The 20,538-nt window shown below is 50.9% G+C and overlaps 1 protein-coding gene across 3 annotated transcripts in view; it reads left to right on the forward strand.

The window, feature by feature from the left end:
- CXCL12 (C-X-C motif chemokine ligand 12) overlaps positions 1-20,312 on the forward strand; it is a 30,029-nt gene extending 9,717 nt beyond the window's left edge. The window contains exon 4 of one of the 3 annotated variants that reach the window (XM_069572273.1): positions 19,998-20,312. In XM_069572273.1, the coding sequence (XP_069428374.1) occupies positions 19,998-20,091 (94 nt within the window). In that variant the 3' untranslated portion in view covers positions 20,092-20,312. Of the gene's footprint in view, positions 1-1,489; positions 7,257-19,997 lie in introns of those variants that run through there. The other 2 variants (XM_069572274.1, XM_069572275.1) reach the window with 2 other exon arrangements.
- The last annotated feature ends 226 nt before the right edge of the window (positions 20,313-20,538 follow it).

Here is a 20,538-nt window from a genome sequence, read left to right on the forward strand (position 1 = left end):
TGTTGGCAAGATGAAATCCCCACGCATAAATGGGACCCACAGATGGGCCTGGTGGTGTTTGTAACTTTTTGCAAGGCATTTTTTATATATATTTTCGTGCACAATTTTTTTAAACGTTTCTTTAGTAGACAAATGTATTTCAAAATATATTTATAGTCTAACAATACCTATATTTGAAGTGGAGCCATATGAATGTCAGTAGGTTGCATTTCTCTATTATCGTAAACTACTGGCAATTTGTAAAGAAATATATATGATATATAAGTGTGATTGCAGCCTTTTAATGTTACCCACAGTGTATTTTTTCACTTGTACTAAAATTGTATCAAATGTGACATTATATGTACTAGCAATAAAATGTCATTGTTTCATGGTATAAACCTCCTACTGTACGTGGGAATTTATTTACCTGAGCTAAAATCCACTGATTGTCAGACATGGGGCTCACACACATTTCTGGTATTTATAAACATAAGCTGGCCTGCTGGTCAGGTGCCTTGCCTCCCTTCTGCTGAGTTCACATTGCAAGTGACAGTACATGGGCCTTGCTCAGGAGCAGGTTAGATCTGCAACTCGAGCGTTTGTGTTTGTTTGTTTGTTTTTTTAAACAGTGGACTCAGTGGCACTAGTTTTCTGAAGAATAATATTTGACTCACTAATTCCTTTTCCCCTTCCTCCTCCAACCTGGTTCTCCTAACATCCCCATGTAATCTCCAGAGACGCAACCCTCATAATACCCAGCTTTCACATTTTCCCATGTAAAAATCCCATAATTCCAGCCCATGGTTAATATCAAGCTTTCTCAGGAACAGGTGGCCTTACCCCATAAATCATTAAATACCATTCAGCTTGAATCATGTTAATATGACAGTCAAGAGCCAATTGCTCTAATAAAGTTGCTCTAATAAAATCCTGCTAACCAGCTCTCTCCCTTGCTCTCCAGAACAATCCCAGTCATTTCCAGGGGTGTCCACGGGCATCCAGAAAGAAGGTGGGATCGGGCTGCCTTCTTTTTTCTCCTGGATGGTCATTTAAACCTTGGTCCTCCAGCCTCCTCTATTCGATTTGAAATGCAGAGATGTTTAAGATAAAGCAGGGAGTTCAGCTCTGCATTGAGATGTAAAGAGGCCCTGGGAGAGCAGGTTGGGGTGACTTGCACCTTCGCACCCTTACAGATATCAAGCCCTGGTCCCTGTTAAAGCCTCAGGCAATAGCGGGAACTGGGGTCAAGCCAGCCAGTGGACCCTGGCGACAACCAGTTCACAAGTATCAGTGTTCTGGAAGCCCGTGTAATAGTTTTTGGAATGGGGGAAAATGTCTGATTTATTTTAACGAAATACTGACAGACAGTACTTTGCCCAGGGGCCTCCAGGCCTGAGAGTAAAGACAGGGTTAAACAAATACACGGGCCAGTTTTAAATATTGCACAGACTGACATGTACTCTTGTTTATTTCAACATTATTAATGGTTCTACTAATTCTATCTAAGGGGGAGCAGAGAAGAAAAAGTGGGGAAAAGAGAAAAGATAGGAAAAAAGAAGCGACAGAAGAAGAGAAAGGCTGCTCAGAAAAGGAAGCACTAGTTATCTGCCACCTCGGGATGGACCGCAGTGCACTCTGCTCCGGCGCTTTGTAAATTTGCTCTCAGCCTCCTCCAGGGCAGACCCCCCTGCCTCCCAGGCAGGCTTTCAGACGCCCGTGGGGGGCCGCGCTTTGCCGCCTCTGGCCACACCGGCTCCTGTGTTTATGTGCTTTTCAGGGCCCTTCCTGGTCTGCTGCGTTAAGAAGAAAGTAGCTGTGCAGAGGCAGGGGTTGGGGCCTGTGGGCTCAGGACTCTCTCTAGAACAGCCTGGACTCTAGAGTGGCTCAGGGCTCCATCTAGAGTGCCCCGGCGTCTCTCTCCAGCATCTCCCTGGGCTGATGAGCCTCCCACCTAGCCCTCCACTCCCTCTCTCCGAAGGCCCATGGTCAAGATTCCTCAGAGCTGACACAGCTCCACACTCTTATAATCTGCATTCCTGTTTGAGGGCAGCATGTGGCCACCTGAACTCTGCACAGAGCGGTCTGATAGCCCAGCAGGGGCATCTCAAGACAGCCAGCGAGAGGCATGTGCGTTATACCCTCTTGCTTGCCCCCTGCCTGGGGCGTCCCTGCCTTTGTGGAGCAGAGCTGGCTGTGGGCATGCCGTTTGCAGGTGATAACTGAAACCTTGCCACGAGTGCCTTGCCTGGTCCTCCGCCACTCTGCCATGTGAGGCGGGCCTTTCCCCCCGGGCCTGGGACTGTGTGAGTGGCCTTACCTCCAAGCTCAGGTGGGTTTCCTCAGACTGCGTGGGGAGACTGGCTGGCAGCTCTGAATCTCCAGAGGGCAGCTGTGGAAATGCTTCTCAGGGAGCCTCTTTGCAGGGCAAGTAATCCGCTTTGTAGATTCTGTCCACAGGCCCCGAGGCCCCGAAGCAGAGGAGTTGTGTGAAGGGCCTGTAGCTCCAGGGACTCCTAGTGTGTCCCCTCCCCCGCTGCTGCCTGACCTTGAGTGATTAGGTTCCGGGACACAGCTGTCTCAGTCTTCATTCACCAGCCCCCAATCCGACACATATACACACACAGATTTATAGCTGAGATTTCTTCCCAAGTCGCTAATTTGGACTGGGAGGAGGAGGGATCCCGGGGAGAGAAAGACTGATTTCAGTGATACTTTGCAAAGGGAACCCTTGAAGATATATGCTATTTTCCCTACCCCCCATCACACATGGACGCACATGCACCCTGCCTCCCAGACCCCTGACCATGATTTCAGTACACAGATCCAGAAAGACGGCACGGGTGAAGGGCGGAGCACATGGATGTCAGGCGAAGCAGCTCTGGGCCCCTGCCTCTCACCTGGGTCACAGAGCACTGTGAGCTCCTCTTGCTTGACGGCATAATTAAGAATTAGCCATTACTTTTCCCCACTGGAGGACTGTACCCCTTAGGGCGCTGCGGCCACGGACCTTTTCCTTCCCCCGCAGCCCTTGTATCTGGCGAATCCCCCGGCCTGTACCTCTCGCGGGGGCGGGGGAGACGGGGCCTGCTCCGGGTGTGTGGGTTGCCCATCTGCCTCGTCCTGCCCTCGGCGCCTCTGAGGGCCTCTGGATGGTGGCTGGACTGCCTAGGGGTGCAGTCCTTTCTGTGGAGTCCGGCAGCAGTGGTCTGCGAGACCTCGGCCAGGGTAGCACTGCTGTTACAAGTGTCTGGAAAAGTGGGCCAGACACGTGTCTCCATGCTCCCTTCTTCCCACCTCAGGAACAGGATATCTTTGTGCCAAAGAGGCTGACAGGTCTGTTCTGGGAGAGCTGTCCGTCCTGTAGCGACTGTGGGCCAAGCTGTTGCTTCCCTGAGGCTGCAAACTGCTTTCTGCGGTGCTCGGGAAGACGGCACCTGCCACCCATCGCGGGGCAGCCCAAGCTGAGAGAGCTGCCCCCCGCCCCATGAAGAAGCACAGGCAAGCCTCCGTCTGCCCTTAGACTGCCCCGCTGGCCCTGGGGCCGCCCTGTGTCTGAGCAGCCGGCGCAGCCCCAGCCCCCTGAAGCAGGGCCGCCGCGGAAGAGCTGAGCAGCCCGGCCTCCCCCCGGCTGTGGACCCTCCGCTAGGCGGCGCCCCCGCGTCCGCCACGCGGGCGCATGCGCAGTCCCGGCCGCCCGGCTGCGGGCCCCGCGCCGGCCCGAGGCCCTGGGGCTGGGCGCGCGGCGGCCGGGCCGGCGCCTGCGGCGCTGGGGCTTCGCGCCTCGTCCTGTCGCGTGGCCGCCGCGCCGTGGCCTCGTGCGTCCTTCCGCCCTGCGCTCGCTGCGCCCACCTGCCCTCCCCGCTTCCCGCCTTCCGTCCGTCCCTCGCCTCTGCCGTCTGTCTCTCTCACTCCCGTCTCCTCGCTCAGGGTCTCGGAAGGGAGAAGCCCCGCAGCGGTTCGGAACTCAGGAGGGGGGGCCCCGGCTGGAGCGGGTCTCGGCGTCTCAAGCGTGCTGCCCCGCCGCTGCGGGAACCCGCCTTAATGTGTCTCCCTCTGTTCTTGTCAACAGGAGGTTCAAGATGTGAGAGGCGCAGGTGGGGTCAGACGCCTGAGGAAGCCTCCCAGTAGGAGCCCAGGTCTGAAACCAGTGTTAGGAAGGGCTTGTAGCCACCCCCCTGCACCCAGGCAGGGCTGAGTGCATTTCCAAGGGCCTTGTCGCGCACAGTTTGCCTTACTTCACCATTTGATTATGTAGCAGAATATATGGTGTTTATTTCTCATTTAGTTTGATTATCCAATGTCACTGGTAACAGATAGGAACTTAGATTAAGACCATTCTATTACCTGCTTTGTTGTATCTTTCCCATGGAACCCCTTATCTGGCCAGAGGTTCCTGAGCTGTGCAGGCCGGAACCCCAGAACCCCAGAGGGAGGGAGGCTGGCCCACATCACCATGTGGAGAGCCACCAGGAGGGGTTCGCACCAACCAGCCTGGGCAGATTCTAGTGAAGGCTCCCCTTTGCGAGTGGTGGAGGAGATAGGTTCTAGGGGGCCAGGCAGGAGGCTCCCCCTTCTCGGGGGTGAGAGCAGGGGTGGGCCTTTTTGGTGAGCCCCGCAGGGCTTCCCTGAGCTGAGCAGGCAGGAGTGTGAGGCCAGGGTAGGGTGAGACGCACCCTTCATCCCGAGCTCTCCTCTGCATCCCATCACGTCCTTCTCATCATTCTCTCTCTCATCCATCGTCATGTGTATCCAAGGCTGTCTCCGTGACCCCGGAAAAGGACTCTCTCAAGACCAAAGCTTTACTTTACACTGGGCGCCAAGAAGCAACCCAAAATGTCTCGTGCCACCCGGTCCTGAGGTCACTGTGCACGTCTGCGTCTTGTTTGGATACTGTCCCGCGTCCAATCCTGTGTTTTTGTTCAAAGCCAACGTCCTTGGTGCATGCGCTGTCACTTCCTTGAATGCAAAGGCTGAGAGTGAGGAGGTGCCCCTTGGGGCCTTTGACCAGGTTTTCTGATTAGGGCTGTGATCTGTTTGGACCTTGATTTCCCCGTGATCACAAACCCCTGGTTGTATCAACAGAGCCCAAGGGAACTCAGTTTGCAGCAGTATGGACCTCCAAGGATGTAGACCCTCAAGGCTTCTATAGTTGTTGATATCTCAGAACTACAGAGGGTTTTCTTACAGTGGTGCAGCATTGTTTGGGAATAACAAAAAATTTTTTTGAACTTTTTTTGGTTTTGAAAGCCCGACCCGTAAAACGATCAAAGCTGAACATGAGGATTCCTTCCCAATTAGAGTCTAACCTCACCTTTTCCCCATTCGATGACTCTGTCACCTTTTGCCTTGCACAGTGGCCCCTGGGCCTTCTCTGCTGCCAAGGTCATTTTGTGCTTACAGGATGTCCAGCAGGGCATTCCTCTTAGAAAAGGATGGGCTGGTTAGGAAAGTAGCTTACAAATTCTGACATTTAGCGTGTTTCCCTTTACTGAGAGCGGTTTGTAGGATTGCATTAAACAGTTAAAAATCTCACTTTCTGGAAAGGTTTAGGCACTTGAAAGGTTTTTGCTTGTTTTGCTTTTCATTTGGTCTCACTAATACTTTTCCTCTCTGGTTAAAGTTCCCAGTAAGGTTTTTTAAGTTAAGAAAGTAGAAAAAAAGGGCAAAATCAGGAAATGTATCAATTAACAGGAACTGTAAATAACATGCAGAAAATATATAGTTGTAAAATAATCTTGAATTGTAGGTGTTCTCAGATTTAATAATTTGAGTTATCAGTAACATGTGTTAGGCATTTCCATAAATAATCCTTTAAATTAGATCTTCACAGTATATGGCAAATCCATCAACCAAACAAAAATTCACATTGTCAAACCAGCTTTGTTATCCTGATTAAATAGAGTCTGAAGGGGCCTTTATTAGTTATAAGGGATACAGAACTGGTTTCAAAACCCTCTTCTGAAATTAACCTGTCACTCCAGGGCTCCTGAATTATACATGAAATGATAGAATTGTTAGTGGGAGAGTCGTTGTCTAAGTAATTCAAGATATTTTAAAATCTCATGGAAAATTTAGAAGCATCTTCCGCTGGAATCCATGAACCAGAACCGTTAAATTTCTTTCTCTTAGAAAATTAACATGGCCCTAAATAAATCTTGACTGCAGTTAAATAAAGAATAATTTTTGTTTCTCCCCTATTGAGAGGGAAATAGATAAGAGGAGAAACTGCCTGGAAAATTATTTGTATGACAATTCCTCTCCTTGCAGTCGCTCCTAAGTGGAGACTGCCCAGCTAAAGCAAATATGCATTTAAATAGTCCATTTGCACAGGAAAAGACTCTCTTGATCCCCTTTTGCTTTCAAAACACAAATCTTGTGCATCACTTTGATTAGGGCGTACCCAGCTGTCCCTCCGGGCCCAGTGCTGCCCCCTGTGACCTTCCCTTGTGCTCTGTGCAACCCCAGGGTGGTCCCCGCCACCAGCCTTTGCATCAGGACCCGGGCAGGGAAGCCTGGGGGGCAGAGCGCACAGGTGTGCTGCGTGTTGGAATCTGAATCTGTGCCTTGTGTTGTTTGCACTGTTCTTTGCCCCACTCTGGCCAGGTGCTAAGACCCCAGCGAGGCTCAGGAGGGGCCCTCCAGAAAAAGGAGGGCCAGCTTTGAGGAGAGGGCCTGCGTAACAGAAGGCTGTAGTTCCCCAGCGTGAAGTCTAGAGACCTTACGCCTTGTCACAGGATCCAGTCTGACCTGCCTTTTCTGAGTGCTGCCTGGTGTAATCACCGTGCGATCTCTCACTGGGCGCTTATCACCTTGCCCAGGTGGGACACCCTTTTGTAGCTGAATGAGAATGGTGGGGTCCTGATCCCTCTATGCATCTTCGCTGGGAAACTTCCCATCCCTTGGAAATATCCCTTAGAAAAACCTTCATGTCCCCTACGGAGACCACCGGCATTGCCAAGTTGAAAAATCCCATAGATTGTTATAATCCTGCAACCTCGCTGGACTCTCAGTCTCTGAGCAGTGATGGGTTCAGTGTTAAATGTGATAAATACTGTATTTTGTATTGTTTAAATGGCATCTCCCACAAAATGTGAAAATGGTCCCGGAGAAGGCAGCTTCCTGTATGCAGTGTGCTTTTTTTTTTTTTTTTTTAAAAAAAACCAAACAAACAAGTAACAACTCCTTTTGAGAAACAACAATTTCTACTTTGAAATCATATCAATGAAAAGATGTATGTGCACTTATAATTTTCCTAATAAAGACATGTACTCAAATATAGCAGCCAACGGTTTGAAATTAGTGTAACCATGTGGAACTCCCCCGACTTGGTTTTTCTTCCTCAAACCCAACACATGGAGGGGTCATATTACCCTCTCTGCAGCAGTTGGTGGAGAACAAGCCGCAGTGATAACGCTCATTGCAGGCAAGAACTGGGGGCAGATCTTCATCCTTCAGTCTGCATCCTTAGCCGGGGGAGGCACTCCCTCTTCCCTGAATGCACTTGGTTTTGCTAGAAGCCCTTCTTTAAGGCCAGTCAGCCCTCTACTTCCAAAGGGATAGTTTTGTGTAAGGGATTGAGTGTGCATCAGCGATGGGGAGGGAAACCTCTACTCTGCTTCTCAGGCTTAGTAGAAGGCAGCAGAGCCTCTGTCCCAGATGGCAGGGCCAAACACCCAGTACTTTCTTTTGTCCTGCTCTAGGGCCCCTGATGGATGCCAGATGCTGATTCAGCCAGCACTGGCCTGGACACTGAGAACAGGGAGAGAGCCCGACAGATACTGGGTTCTGTCCACACAGAGGTCGGTCAGCCTTCCGCACGTTCCACCACCTTCTCTCAACCATGCTGGAAGGGAGAGGTCGGCACAAAGGGCCCCGAAATCCTGAGTCCAGAGTGTTCTGTGCTCCAGACTCTCCTGCCCGTAGGCCCACGTGTGACTGTCACCCTGTGCTCGGTACATCCCGGTCATTTATAGAGTGACTGCGATACGGTTACCTAGTTGCAGATGGGCTGGAGGAAGAAGGAGGGATTTGAGGCCATGTCATGCGGCACTGTGGGGTCCTGGGACAGGCCAGTTCTTGAATCCTGGTCTTCTCTCTGCTCACTCTGTGATTTGAGACCCTTGCCTGAGTCTCAGCCTCCCCACATAACTCTGGAGCTTAGCATCACCCACACTTGCATGGATCTGACGGCTGGTGTGCATGGAAGCCATCCTGCTCCCTCTCTCGCTCTGATGCTCCCTGGGGTCTACAGAGTTGGGATTCGATCCTGCCTGCCTCTGCTTAGACTCTGAGCAAAGCTTGGATACCAGCTGGAGCTGAAAGCGATCCTAAAAGTTGAGTTTCTCCTTCTTCGCCAACTGATGGGGAACCTTTTGGGCCAGTGTTGTTGGTGCCTTGGGGCCTGTGCAGTGCCGGTCCGGAATGCTCCACCACCAGGGAGCATGAACCCAGGGAGGGGCCCACAGCCGAGCCCCTGGGTTCATTCCGCAGAATGATACTGACTCTTCAGAATGATGCTGCATTAAAAAAAAAAAAAAAGCCCATGGCCGACCATGTGTACACAACTAGTGGCCCTCATTTAGCCAGCCAACAACTGCCACGTCAAGCTCATCACTAGGCGGTATGAATACTGTGGGGAGCAAGCCGGCTTGTCCCCTGACTTCATGGAACCTACAGTCAGGGGTGGGGGGGAATGATTGCAATGGCGTGAGCATTTTCATAAAGCATGGTGAGTGTAGGTCAGGATTGATCCAGGGATCAGGGAAACTTAGAGCACCATCAAGGGTTCCCTAAAAGCAGTGCTGGTGAAGCCAGACTTGAGAGGTGGATTATTTCTCCGCCTCCCTCAGGGAGGGGGCGGTCTACTGACCCCTGAGGACTGCCGTTGTGAGCCCATGCTGTGTCCTGCTGTGAGTTAGAAATGGGAGCTTATTGTGCCCAGAGCTAAGGAATCCAGGGATCTCTCTCCCAGACTCCCACCTCCTCCTCTGAAATGCACCATATGCAAAACAAAATTCTCAGTTCCCACTTTCCCCCTACCTGCCTTCCTCATTTATGCAAATAACAACTCCTTGTCTTCCCATGGCTCAGGCCAAAACCTTTTAGTTATCTTTGATTTATCCTATTACTTCACAGCCCTCAGCTAAACCATTAACAAACCCAGTTAGTTACCTTCGAAATACATCCAAAGCCCAGACACCCCTCATGCTCCCGTTTTGATCCGAGCCACAGCCATCTCCTATCTGAACCCCCTACACCAGGCCGCTAGCTGGCTCACCGTCATGTCCTGCTGCTTCCTCTCACGGCAGCAAGTGGCTGGCCATCAGGCCCTGCCATGCCACCCTACCCAGATCCTCAGTGGCCAGCAGAGGCTTAAACCTGCGGCCCCTGCCCCTCTCGGGACTCGCCCGTCTGTACTCCTGCCACACCGGCCTTTTTGACTTTGAGCAGGCCAGGGCTGCCCCTCAGAGGACTTTGCTCTCGGTGGTCTCTGCCTAGAATTCACATGGTTTGCCCCTCCTTTCTTCCATCTCTGGTTGCCATCACCTTGTCAGAGGCGGCTTTGTGGACCCCTGACCCTGCATGGCAGCCCCTCCCCTGCATGAGCCCCGGCACCTTATCCTGCTTTCCCATCCCCTGCACCACCTTCCCTGTCCACTTGCCTGCTGACCGCACCTCTGAAGGAGAGGCTTGATACCACCACACAGGAGGAGAGGGGCCTGGCCTCTTTCACTCACAACTTATTCTCTGTGGCTGGTCCATAGAAGGTGCTCAAGAAAAACTTTTAGAATGACTGCCTGATAAATCAACAAGACGCTAACACATGGGACCCTCTCTTTGTTCATCTCTAAAATAAAGACAGCAATGCTCACAAGACTGTGTTCATCTGTGCACCTGAGGCCACGCTGCTAAGTCACGATTCGGACCCAAGTGTATCTCACGCTAATGTCTGCCGATGAGTGCTCACACACACTGTCTCTTCTCTAGAGTCCTCCTTCCCCCGGAATCTCCACCACATGACCAGCTAGAGTGGTTCACTCCCTGTGAGTCCAGACTAAGGAGTCACCCCTCTCCTCAGAGGTGCCCCCTCCTCCCCACTGCAGGGACCCGCATGCACTCCCTGAGTCACAGTCAGCGGGGTCCCCGGGGATGAGATCTCTGCTGCTGGTGCTTCATCACAGGCAGTGGCTGGCTGGCCACACCTTAGGACACAGCCAGGCCCTTAGAAGAGTGTGATTCCAGAAATACCGAGCAGAAAAGGACCATCATCAGGGATCAGCTCCAGGGAAATGAGGCTGTGTCCTTCCGCAGATGGACACAAGTGAGTAACAGCCTGGATTAGGTTTGAGCTCCATGACCCCTGGGATTCCCTGACTCACCTACAGGGGCCCCAATGCCTCTGCTGGCAGCAGCTGGATGCTGCTGGCTTGGCCTCAAGGTAGATGCCGGCAGCCAGAACTAGGCAGGATGGCTGACCCTCTGTGGAGGAGGTGAGGCCAGTGGCCGAAGGTTGGCACCCAGTGTTCAGCTCCTCTGAGCCCAGCCAAGCCCTGCACTGCAGCTGTGGAAGTCCCCGGAAGGAGGGACCGGTCTTGGTCAGTCTAGAAGGCCCCAGATGCAGCCATGGGGTTCTCACCTTGTCCTGGCCTCTTCTTAGGCATTTTCCTGAACGTGGGAACATCAGCCTGGGTCATGGGGTCTTGTAGGGCCGTGAGGAAACAACCATTCTGGGCATTCCTGAGCTTTGGGGGAGGTGACCGTCCTTCTGGCTGCTGTGGGAACCCCCAGAGCCATGCTGGGGCCTTGGGACCTGGGAACCAGGCCTGCAAGAGACCAGCTCTTTCCAGTTCTCCCGCGGATAGATCGCTTGCTCAGGAGGCCGAGGAGGACTGGAGGTTAATGTATTCACGGCGTGTGTGCTCATGTGCGCAGGACAGAGCTCCCAGTGGGAACAAACAAGCACCTTGTTCAGGCGCTGTCCATCCCGCTGATATTTCCAGGGCAGCCTGCGCCTACCAGGGCCCTGACAGTACTTTCTAGACACAATCTTCTTATCCTCTCCACAGTCCTGCGGGAGACCAGCACTCTCATGCTTGAGGGACAAGGCACCAGGGTCCAGCATGGGCCTTTGTGTCTCAGAGTTGGGACTCGGGGAGGCCTGATCTGATTCTGGGCTGTTTGGCTTCAGACAAGTCGTCCTTGCCATCTGCAGAGAGGAGCCCCAGGCAAGAGGCGGTGGGCAGAGACTACTGGGCTTCAGATCGAGTTCTGCCCTGTATGATTCCGGGGTGTTTTCAGATCTCAAATGAGAAACAATTTGGAAGAAATGCTGGGCAAACTCTGGCTGTGATGTCAGTACAGCCTGTCAGAAATAGCAATCTTTAAAAATGAAATAGCATCAAGTAGAAAAAAAAAAAAGATAAATTGGAAAACGCAGGCAGGCATACATCACACTCACTAAAGGGAAGAACAATTTGCACGTATGTGTGTTTGTGAGTGTTTCACAATGTCAAATGCAATTTTTCTTGTAGATGGTGATCACAAGTCTACTTACAGGTCCTGTGTACATAAAACCCAGTGGTTAGTGGGTCTTACCCTCCCTGAGTGCAAGGAAAGAAGTTAGAGGATAGCAGGAGAGTTCCTTGATTTAATAAGAGTTAAAAACAAAAAAACTTATGTTTCTAAAATCAGGGAACACTGACAATAACAGGACACATCAAATGGCTACTCTCGTCTCCCTTCCTTAAAGAGCTTTATAACCAAATCAGTCCTAATCCACAAGGTACTTTCCTGGCCCATGTCTCAAGTGGCGGGAGGACAGGAGCTAGATCCTGTCATTAAACCTTTCTAGGGAGTCCAGTTCCAAAAGAGTGAGGCTCATGGAGGCCCCAGCTGACCTCTGAAAGCCTGGTCTGCACTCGGGAAGACGCAAGGAGCAAGAACCTGGAGTCTGGGTCCCAGAAAGGAGAGGGTCTGAATCCAAAGATTCCCGAAGAGGGAAATCAGAGAGGATATCCTTTGGGCCATCAAGGACATCAGCGATGCTATGAAGACGCCCTTTGAGAGCTCTTAAAGATGGAGTCACAGTCCGCCTGGATACGCCCGAACAGTGCCGGTGTCTGCCTGTTGTCCCAACAAAATCACCAACAGCGTCCTTTCTCTCTCAAAATGTCCTAGCTTGAATGATACATTATCAAAGAATGAATGAGTCTGTGAACTCTGCTAAGCTCTCCCCTGCTTCTCCCAGCCCCTTTCTCCTCTGCCTCCTCCTCGCCCTTCAGAAAAGCCGGACATGACTCAGGTGCCTGTCCCATGCCGTCCCCTGGCCTTCATCTGTTCACCCAAAGCAGAGCTGCTTTCCGGGGCAGGTGACTCCCTGGCCCAGCGCTGGGCTCCTCTTTCTCCCCAGAGACCGGGTTCAAGCCAGGGCAGCTGGCCTAGGAAGAGGAGAGATGAGAGTCCACAGAATTTTGAAGAATCACTGGACCCGTAGCGAATGCCCGCCTGCCACAGACCACACTGGGGACCCAGGGAAGCCTGTGTACCTCGCCGAGCCCTGATCTCCTTGTCTGTGGCTCCTCATCTGCAGCGCACAGAGTAGGGTAAAGGGACTGCCCGGAGGTGGGCAGGGCTGGCGCCTTCGTGAGAGGAAAGGTACAGACCTACCATTCACTGCATCCTTCCTCGTGCCCAACACACAGTACATGCTAACAGACCACCCTGGAAGGGCGATGGTGCTCCTCTTTTGCATATGAGAAAAGTCAAGTTCAGCGCTTTCCTGAGCGTGTGTGAGACAGAAGCCTGAGTCTCCGCATCCGCGTCACCAGGTGGTCCTTCGCCCCGTGTGTCTCAGAAGCAGCCATGGGCCATGGAGGGATGGAAGCGAGGTGCTGGGAGGGGGAGGGGCTGTGGTGACAGGAGGGAGCCACATTGAGCCTAAAAGGCACTGGACACTCCTTCGCCACCCACTGGGCTGGGCGCTGCGACTCTCACGGGGCCTGCACACGTGAGGTGTGCCCAAGTGTCTCCTGCGCGTGGGCCTGCACTCTTGTGTTGGAAAAATGAAGAGCTAGACCTTGCCCTGAGCGGCCGGCGTGGAGGGAGCCAGGGCTAGCTAGTGTTTAGTCGCTCAGCTGTGTCCGACTCTTGGTGACCTCGTGGACTATAACCCGCCAGGCTCCCCCGTCCATGTGATTCTCCAGGCAAGAATACTGGAGTGTGTTGCCATTTCCTCCTCCAAGAGCCAGGACAGAGGCTGATAAAAAATAACAGGAATATCAATAATGAGGACAGAATGGATGCTAGCTAATGTTGTCCATGTGCTGATTAGGTGCCAGGCTCAGGGCTGGCTGCTCCAGGTCAGGGGCCTCCTTTGCCCTGACATACCCGGGAGGAAGGGACACTCAGGATCAGCAGCATAGCAGGACCAGATCCGTCCCATCTCTGCATGGTGGGGGGTGCAGGCCCGTGTCGGGGTTTTGCAGCTCGATATGTCGGGCTTCAGAGAGTGCAGTGCTGAGTAGGGGTTCACTTGCCTAGCTTTGCTGCTCAAAACCACCATCATGAGGCCCTTTCGTTTTCCAGAGATGTCTCCTATGCCCTCTATTTGTAATCAAACCTGTGTTTTAGTGAAGTACCAGGTGCTCTTGTGATATTTGTCCCTCAGCTGTCTGTGTTGAGGTTGTTCCTTTGCAGAAGACCAGGCTGGGGTAAAGGGTTGAAGCCCCCCTACTTCGGGTTTTCCCTCAGGCCTGTCTCCAGTGTGCTCCTGCTGGGCTGTTTGAAGTACCCAGGGCAGGATGCTCTCACGCAGCCCAGGTTCAGGAATTGTTCCAGATTTATGTGTTCAGGCTCTGTGCTTGGCCTTAGGGTACACAGCCCCACAGTCCACCCACCCTGGGCTCAGCCTGTCGCTTCCTTTCTCCCTTCCTCATCTCCATGCTGCTCCCTGTCTGCAATCTCAGACCCATACTCAGGGACCCCAGCTCCTAGCTCAGTTCCCCTCCAAGATTTCCTATGTAGAGGGGCTTTGGCCCCTGTTCCCCTGGGTTCATCACCAAGAGTCACCAGCAACTACCAGTTTCATGGAAATTTTCAACTCCTCAATGTCCATCTTGGGGCCACCACTCACTCATTGTGCGAAATTTTAACTATTTGTTGAACAGAATATTTAAACAAAAACACCTGAGCTTATGTAATTGCCACTGGCTTCAGCTCCCTGACTTGTACCTCCGGAAGGGTTGGGACAATCGTGGTCTGGGCTGGACCTAAAAGCTCGCTGTGACATCTCAGCACACATGGGGCACATCTGATTACAAGGCTGCTGATGAGGGTGTGGTTTGAAAATCATTTTTGCTCCTTTATCTGTGACCTGAAAATTTTTTCATCTGGATTTCACCATTTCTTAATTTTGCTGAGAGATCACAAACCACAGATCTCCACAGCTTGAAATACATGTTCTTGGGGGTTCAAATTTCCAATTTTCATCCTTCCAATTTTCACCGCCTCATGCCAGTGTTAATAAAGACAGATAGATCCCTTTCAGTGCAGACAGATGGCCTCCTGAGCAAAAGATTTTTTGAAAATTTTAAAATAAGTTTCCCAAGTGAAATAAGACAGATAGGGCCCTCTGTCTGGTTCCCTCAACCTAAACCCCCCGCCGCTCAACGTGGTCCCCACTCAGGGGTTGCTTAGCAGGAAGTCCAAGGCAGCTTGAAAATGACTTGAATCTCCTCCTCTCCACGTACACACTGCGATTCTATAAGAATCGGATCAGAGTGGAGCAGTGTAAAGTTTCCAGCAGTGACGTGCGCCCATCCCATTGCTGTTTCTCACATGCTCACACAATTCAGCATCAAACTGAAACAAAACAAGACAGAAAAAGGCATCTTTGGCAGGTTTGGGCTTGGAGTTGTGGCAGGCGCTAAAGGTATTTATGAGAAATCGCATCTCAGGGACCCAGTCAAACCCAACCTGGATGAGTCAGGACCAGACTTTAGGAGCAGCTCTGGCCCTATCTGTGACTCTTTGGGTATGTCTTTAATGCTTAGGGCAAGGGAAGGCAGGTTCTCAGAACTTTGTGTTTCCCATCCAGAAAGAGAAACAAAGAGCCTCGCTGATTCCCTGGACGTGGGTCAAGGAGGTCATCCACAGTAAGAAAAGATATGAAGCGATTTAAGATGAGCCTGAAGAGAGAAAGCAAACAGAAATTGAAATGGATGGAAGAAAAACATGATCTATAAAGCAACATTATTAAACACTTAGTTTTAAACAGTGTGAGGATAACCTTTGCAATGGTCTTGAACATTTTTGGGTTTTGGATCCAACTGTCTTTCCTCACAGAAGAATGAGAAGTAGCTCAAAGGTAGAAACGTGTCACATGCTGGAGCAGGAAGATCAGCTTCACCTTGCTTTGGGGTTCCCTATGTGCTCAGTAAAATTGCCAACCTCCATTGGATCATAAAAAAAGCAAAAGAATTCTAGAAAAACATCTACTTTTGCTTCCTTGACTACACTAAAGCCTTTGACTGTGTGGATCACAATAAACTGCAGAAAATTCTGAAAGAGATGGGAATACCAGACCACCTGACTTGCCTCCTGAGAAATCTGTATGCAGGTCAGGAAGCAACAGTTAGAACTGGACATGGAACAACAGACTGGTTCCAAATAGAAAAAGGAGTACGTCAAGGCTGTGTATTGTCACCCTGCTTATTTAACTTATATGCAGAGTACATCATACAAATGCAAGGCCGGATGAAGCACAAGCTGGAATCAAGATTGCCGGGGGAAATATCAATAACCTCAGATATGCAGATGACACTTCCCTTATGGCAGAAAGTGAAGGGGAACTAAACAGCCTCTTGATAAAAGTGAGAGAAAAAGCTGACTTAAAACTCCACATTCATGCTGGGAAAACTGGTCAACTACCTGTAAAAGAATGAAACTAGAACACTTTCTAACACCGTACACAAAAATAAACTCAAAATGGATTAAAGATCTAAATGTAAGACCATAAACTATAAAACTCCTAGAGGAGAACATAGGCAGAACACTCTGACAAAAATCACAGCAGGATCCTCTAATGGCCCACCTCCCAGAGTAATGGGGAAAAAAGCAAAAATAAACAAATGAGACCTAATTAAACTTAAAAGCTTTTGCAAAGCAAAGGAAACTATAAGCAAGGTGAAAAGACAGCCTTCAGAATCAAAGAAGATAATACAGACAAAACAGCTGACAAAGAGTTGATCATCAAAATATACAAGCAGCTCCTGGAGCTCAATCCCAGAAACATAAAGGACCCAATCAAAAAATGGGCCAAAGAACTAAACGGACATTTCTCCAAAGAAACACACAGATGGCTCACAAACACATGAAAAGATGCTCAACATCACTCATGATCAGAGAAATGCAAATCAAAACCACAATGAGGTACCATTTCACGCCAGTCAGAATGGCTGCGATCCAAAAGTCTACAAGCAATAAATGCTGGAGAGGGTGTGGAGAAAAGGGAACCCTCTTACACTGTTGGTGGGCATGCAAGCTAGTACAGCCACTATGGAGAACAGTGTGGAGATTCCTTACAAAACTGGAGCTAGAACTGCCTTATGACCCAGCAATCCCACTGCTGGGCATACACACCGAGGAAACCAGAATTGAAAGAGACTCGTGTACCCCAATGTTCATCGCAGCACTGTTTATAATAGCCAGGACATGGAAGCAACCTAGATGTCCATCAGCAGATGCATGGATAAGAAAGCTGTGGTACATATACACAATGGAGTATTCCTCAGCCATTAAAAAGAATGCATTTGAATCAGTTCTAATGAGGTGGATGAAACTGGAGTCTATCTTGTAGAGTGAAGTAAGCCGGAAAGAAAAACACCAATACACTATACTAACGATGGCACCCCACTCCAGTGTTCTTGCATGGAGAATCCCAGGGATGGGGGAGCCTGGTGGGCTGCCGTCTATGGGGTCGCACGACTGAAGTGATTTCGCAGCAGCAGCAGCAGCAGCAATGCGTATCTATGGAATTTAGAAAGATGGTAACGACGGCCCTATATGCAAGACAACAAAAGCGACACAGATGTAAAAACCAGACTTTTGGAGTCTGTGGGAGAAGGTGAGGGTGGGATGATTTGAGAGAAGAGCACTGAAGCTTGTATATTACCACACGTGAAATAGATGACCAGTTCAAGTTCAAACCATGAAACAGGGCACACAAAGCCGGTACACTGGGACAACCTAGAGGGACAAGATGGGGAGGGAGGAGGGAGGCACATGTATACCAGTGGCTGATTCATGTCAGTGGGTGGCAAACACCCACACAGTATTGTAAAGTGATCGGCCCCCAATCAAAATAAATTAATTCATTAAAAAAAAACCAACTCCACACTAAGATCATGGCATCTGGTCCCATCACTTCATGGCAAATGGATGGGGAAGCACTGGAAACAGTGAGAGACTTTATTTTCTTGGCTCCAAAATCACTGCCGATGGCGACTGCAGGCATGACACTAAAAGGCGCTTGCTCCTTGGAAGCAAAGCTGTGACCAACCCAGACAGCATGTTAAAAAGCAGAGACAGTGCTTTGCCAACAAAGGTCCGTCTAGCCAAAGCTATGGTTTTCCCAGTGGTATGTATGGATTTGAAAAGGAAAGGAAAAGTGAAGTCGCTCAGTCGTGTCCCACTGTTCACGACCCCATGGACTGTAGCCTACCAGGCTCCTCTGTCTATGGGATTTTCCAGTCAATAGTACTGGAGTGGATTGCCATTTCCTTCTCCAGGGGATCTTCCCAACCCAGGGATTGAACCTGGGTCTCCCGCACTGTAGACAGACGCTTTACCCTCTGAGCCCCCAGGGAAGTCCTTGTATGGATGTGAGAGTTGGACTGTGAAGAAGGCTGAGCGCCGAAGAATTGATGCTTTTGAACTGTGGTGCTGGAGAAGACTCTTGAGAGTCCCTTGGACTGCAAGGAGATCCAACCAGTCCATCCTAAAGGAAATCAGTCCTGAATAGTCATTGGAAGGACTGATGCCGAAGCTGAAGCTCCAATACTCAGCCACCTGATGCAAAGAAGTGACTCATTGGAAAAGCCCCGATGCTGGGAAAGACAGATGGCAGGAGGAGAAGGGGACAGCAGAGGATGAGATGGTTGGATGGCATCTTCAATTCGATGGACGTGAGTTTGAGAAAGCTCTGGGAGTGGGTGATGTATAGGGAGGTCTGGCATACCGCGGTTCATGGGTCAAAAATAGTCGGGCACGACTGAGCGTCGGAACTGAACTGCACTGACGCCGCTCCACCAAGAGGCCTCCCTGAGCGCCGTTTCTGCTCCACCAGTTTCCCGCACAACCCCCAGATCCCTGCACCATCTTCACCCCAGGCTCACCGATCTGTGTCTCTGTCTGGGTTCTGTCCTCCCTCTGCTTGCCAGCTCCACCAGCCTCCTCCACACCACCTCCAGCTGCCCCTGCTGGGACGCCCTCTGAGGGCAGCTGCTATGCTTCATTCTTGTCTCTCTGGAAGTTTCCTCCCATCATGAAGCCAAGTCCAAGTTTTTTATCTACTCTGATCTACTATCCCAAGAAGGAAGGCAGCAAACAGGAAGCCTGTCACCTGCTAACTATTTACAAAGCAGTACTGTTTTTGCTGTTGCTCACGTGCCCTGAGGGCTTTGCTTCGGTCAATTTGACATAATTTGAATAATGTGGCAAGTTAATATTTCTCTAAACACTTTCATGTGGTTACATTTGCAATGCATGTTACTATATTAACATAAGCCATAGTATTCATTTTATTAAAAAAAAAATCATTTGGCAGGTTTCATATGGAACACAGTAAGTCCCCAAGGCTATAGGCTGAAGCATTAGGAGAAATGGAACACACCATTTTTAACATACTTGTGCAAAATCCCCAGACAGAGGCTTTGCTCACAATAATCTATCTTGTTGAGGCACTTTTTTTTTTTTTTGTCTCAGTATACGTTGGGAAAGAAGATTATCACCCTAACTCATTTTCAGTGATTAGATGACAAAAAAGAAAAAAAAGAGAGAGAGACATAGAGAAGGCAAATCCAAGAGGAAGGGTTGGTAAAAGTAATATAGAAACGCAAAGAGCTAGGAAGTCCAGAGAGAACAGAGGCCTCGCGGGGGAAGGCCCCGGCGAGGGGCCCAGTCCGGGTTCCCAGACTGTGAGCAGCGAAGTCAGAGGCGGGCTGGGGCCCCATGGCAGTATGTTTTGCTCTGTGGGGACCCTCACAGCGGGAAAATCGCTGCTCTAGACCAGAGGTGCTCAAGTTTGAGAGGCGAGCAGAGGGCTTCTTAGGACACGTTTCTTTGCTGCAGCACAGAGCTTCTGACTCAGTAGGCCCGGGTGACACCTAAACAGGTGCATCTCTAACGGTTTCCAGAAGCCGTGATGCTGCAGGCCCAGGACACAGGACCACATGGACCTGGACTCCGCACTTGGGATGCTTAGCCTTGGAGAAATGACAGAGCTGCAGGGACTGTTTGGAAGCTAAATCAGATTCTCTAACAGCTTCCCGCAGCCCCTGGGATCCCCAGGCTCATTACACCTGCTCCGAGGCTGCACAGGAAGCTTTCACTGCACGTGGAGTTGGGAGGGGTGTCAGGAGGCCGAGGCAGGGCCAATCCAGAAGCCTCACTGAAGCAGGTGGCCTGCCCATGTGCTGCCTTAAGCCCTGGACATCCTCCTCCTCCACACGGCAGCCTGTCGCCATGGACCCAGCCTCCGTGTGGCTGCTTCTCCTCAGTAATTTCTGTGTCTCTCACTGGTAGCGGGATTCCTGGCATATGTGGCAGACCGCTCCTCACACACCCAGTGCCCTGCAGAGCTTAAGGGCTAAGCGAGATGCGGGAGGAACAATCCAGGTTTAGCGCACGTCCTGAGGACCCAGTTTCTAAAACGGTCTTCAGAGACTCTGCTGCCAGCAGAGGTTACTTTATAGGATGGGACTCTGGGGCTGTTTGGAATATCTTCTGTCGCCTTGCAGACCCAGTCCCACTGTCTCGGGCCTGACCTCTGCCCTGGGAACCGACCCGGCCAGGACTCCCATCGGCGTCACCAGCGGGAGCGGAGGACGGTGAGAGGTTTATTCCCTGGAGCCTTGAGCCAAGTCATTCCACAGCCCCCCTGCCCCTGCCCGGCTCCTGCTCTGCTGATGAAGTTTGGAACTCTGACCCTCTGTCCAGGGTTCCTCCCTGCCTTTGTCTCTGGTGACTGACTGCCCCCTCCCTTCCCCTCCTCCGTGTCCTGCCTGCACTTCTGTAGCTAGCTCCTTTAATAAACTCTTCTGAGCTGACGCTAACTGGAGTGTGCGTCTCTTCTCTGCTGGGACCCTAGCTGCTACACTCACTTTCATATTTTCAGCTTATATTTTCCCATGAGGTTTGCATTTCTTATAACAAGCCCATGTTACTTCTACAGTAAAAGTGAGCAGCAAAGAGAAGAATCAGGAAAGGCAGCATTCAGCGTGCGGCAGGGGCAGGGAACTGCTCCCCGACCTGGCTCATCCTGGGCCCAGGTTCCATCCC

This window comes from Ovis canadensis, chromosome 25, assembly GCF_042477335.2.
Source record: "Ovis canadensis isolate MfBH-ARS-UI-01 breed Bighorn chromosome 25, ARS-UI_OviCan_v2, whole genome shotgun sequence".
NCBI classification, from domain to species: domain Eukaryota; kingdom Metazoa; phylum Chordata; class Mammalia; order Artiodactyla; family Bovidae; genus Ovis; species Ovis canadensis.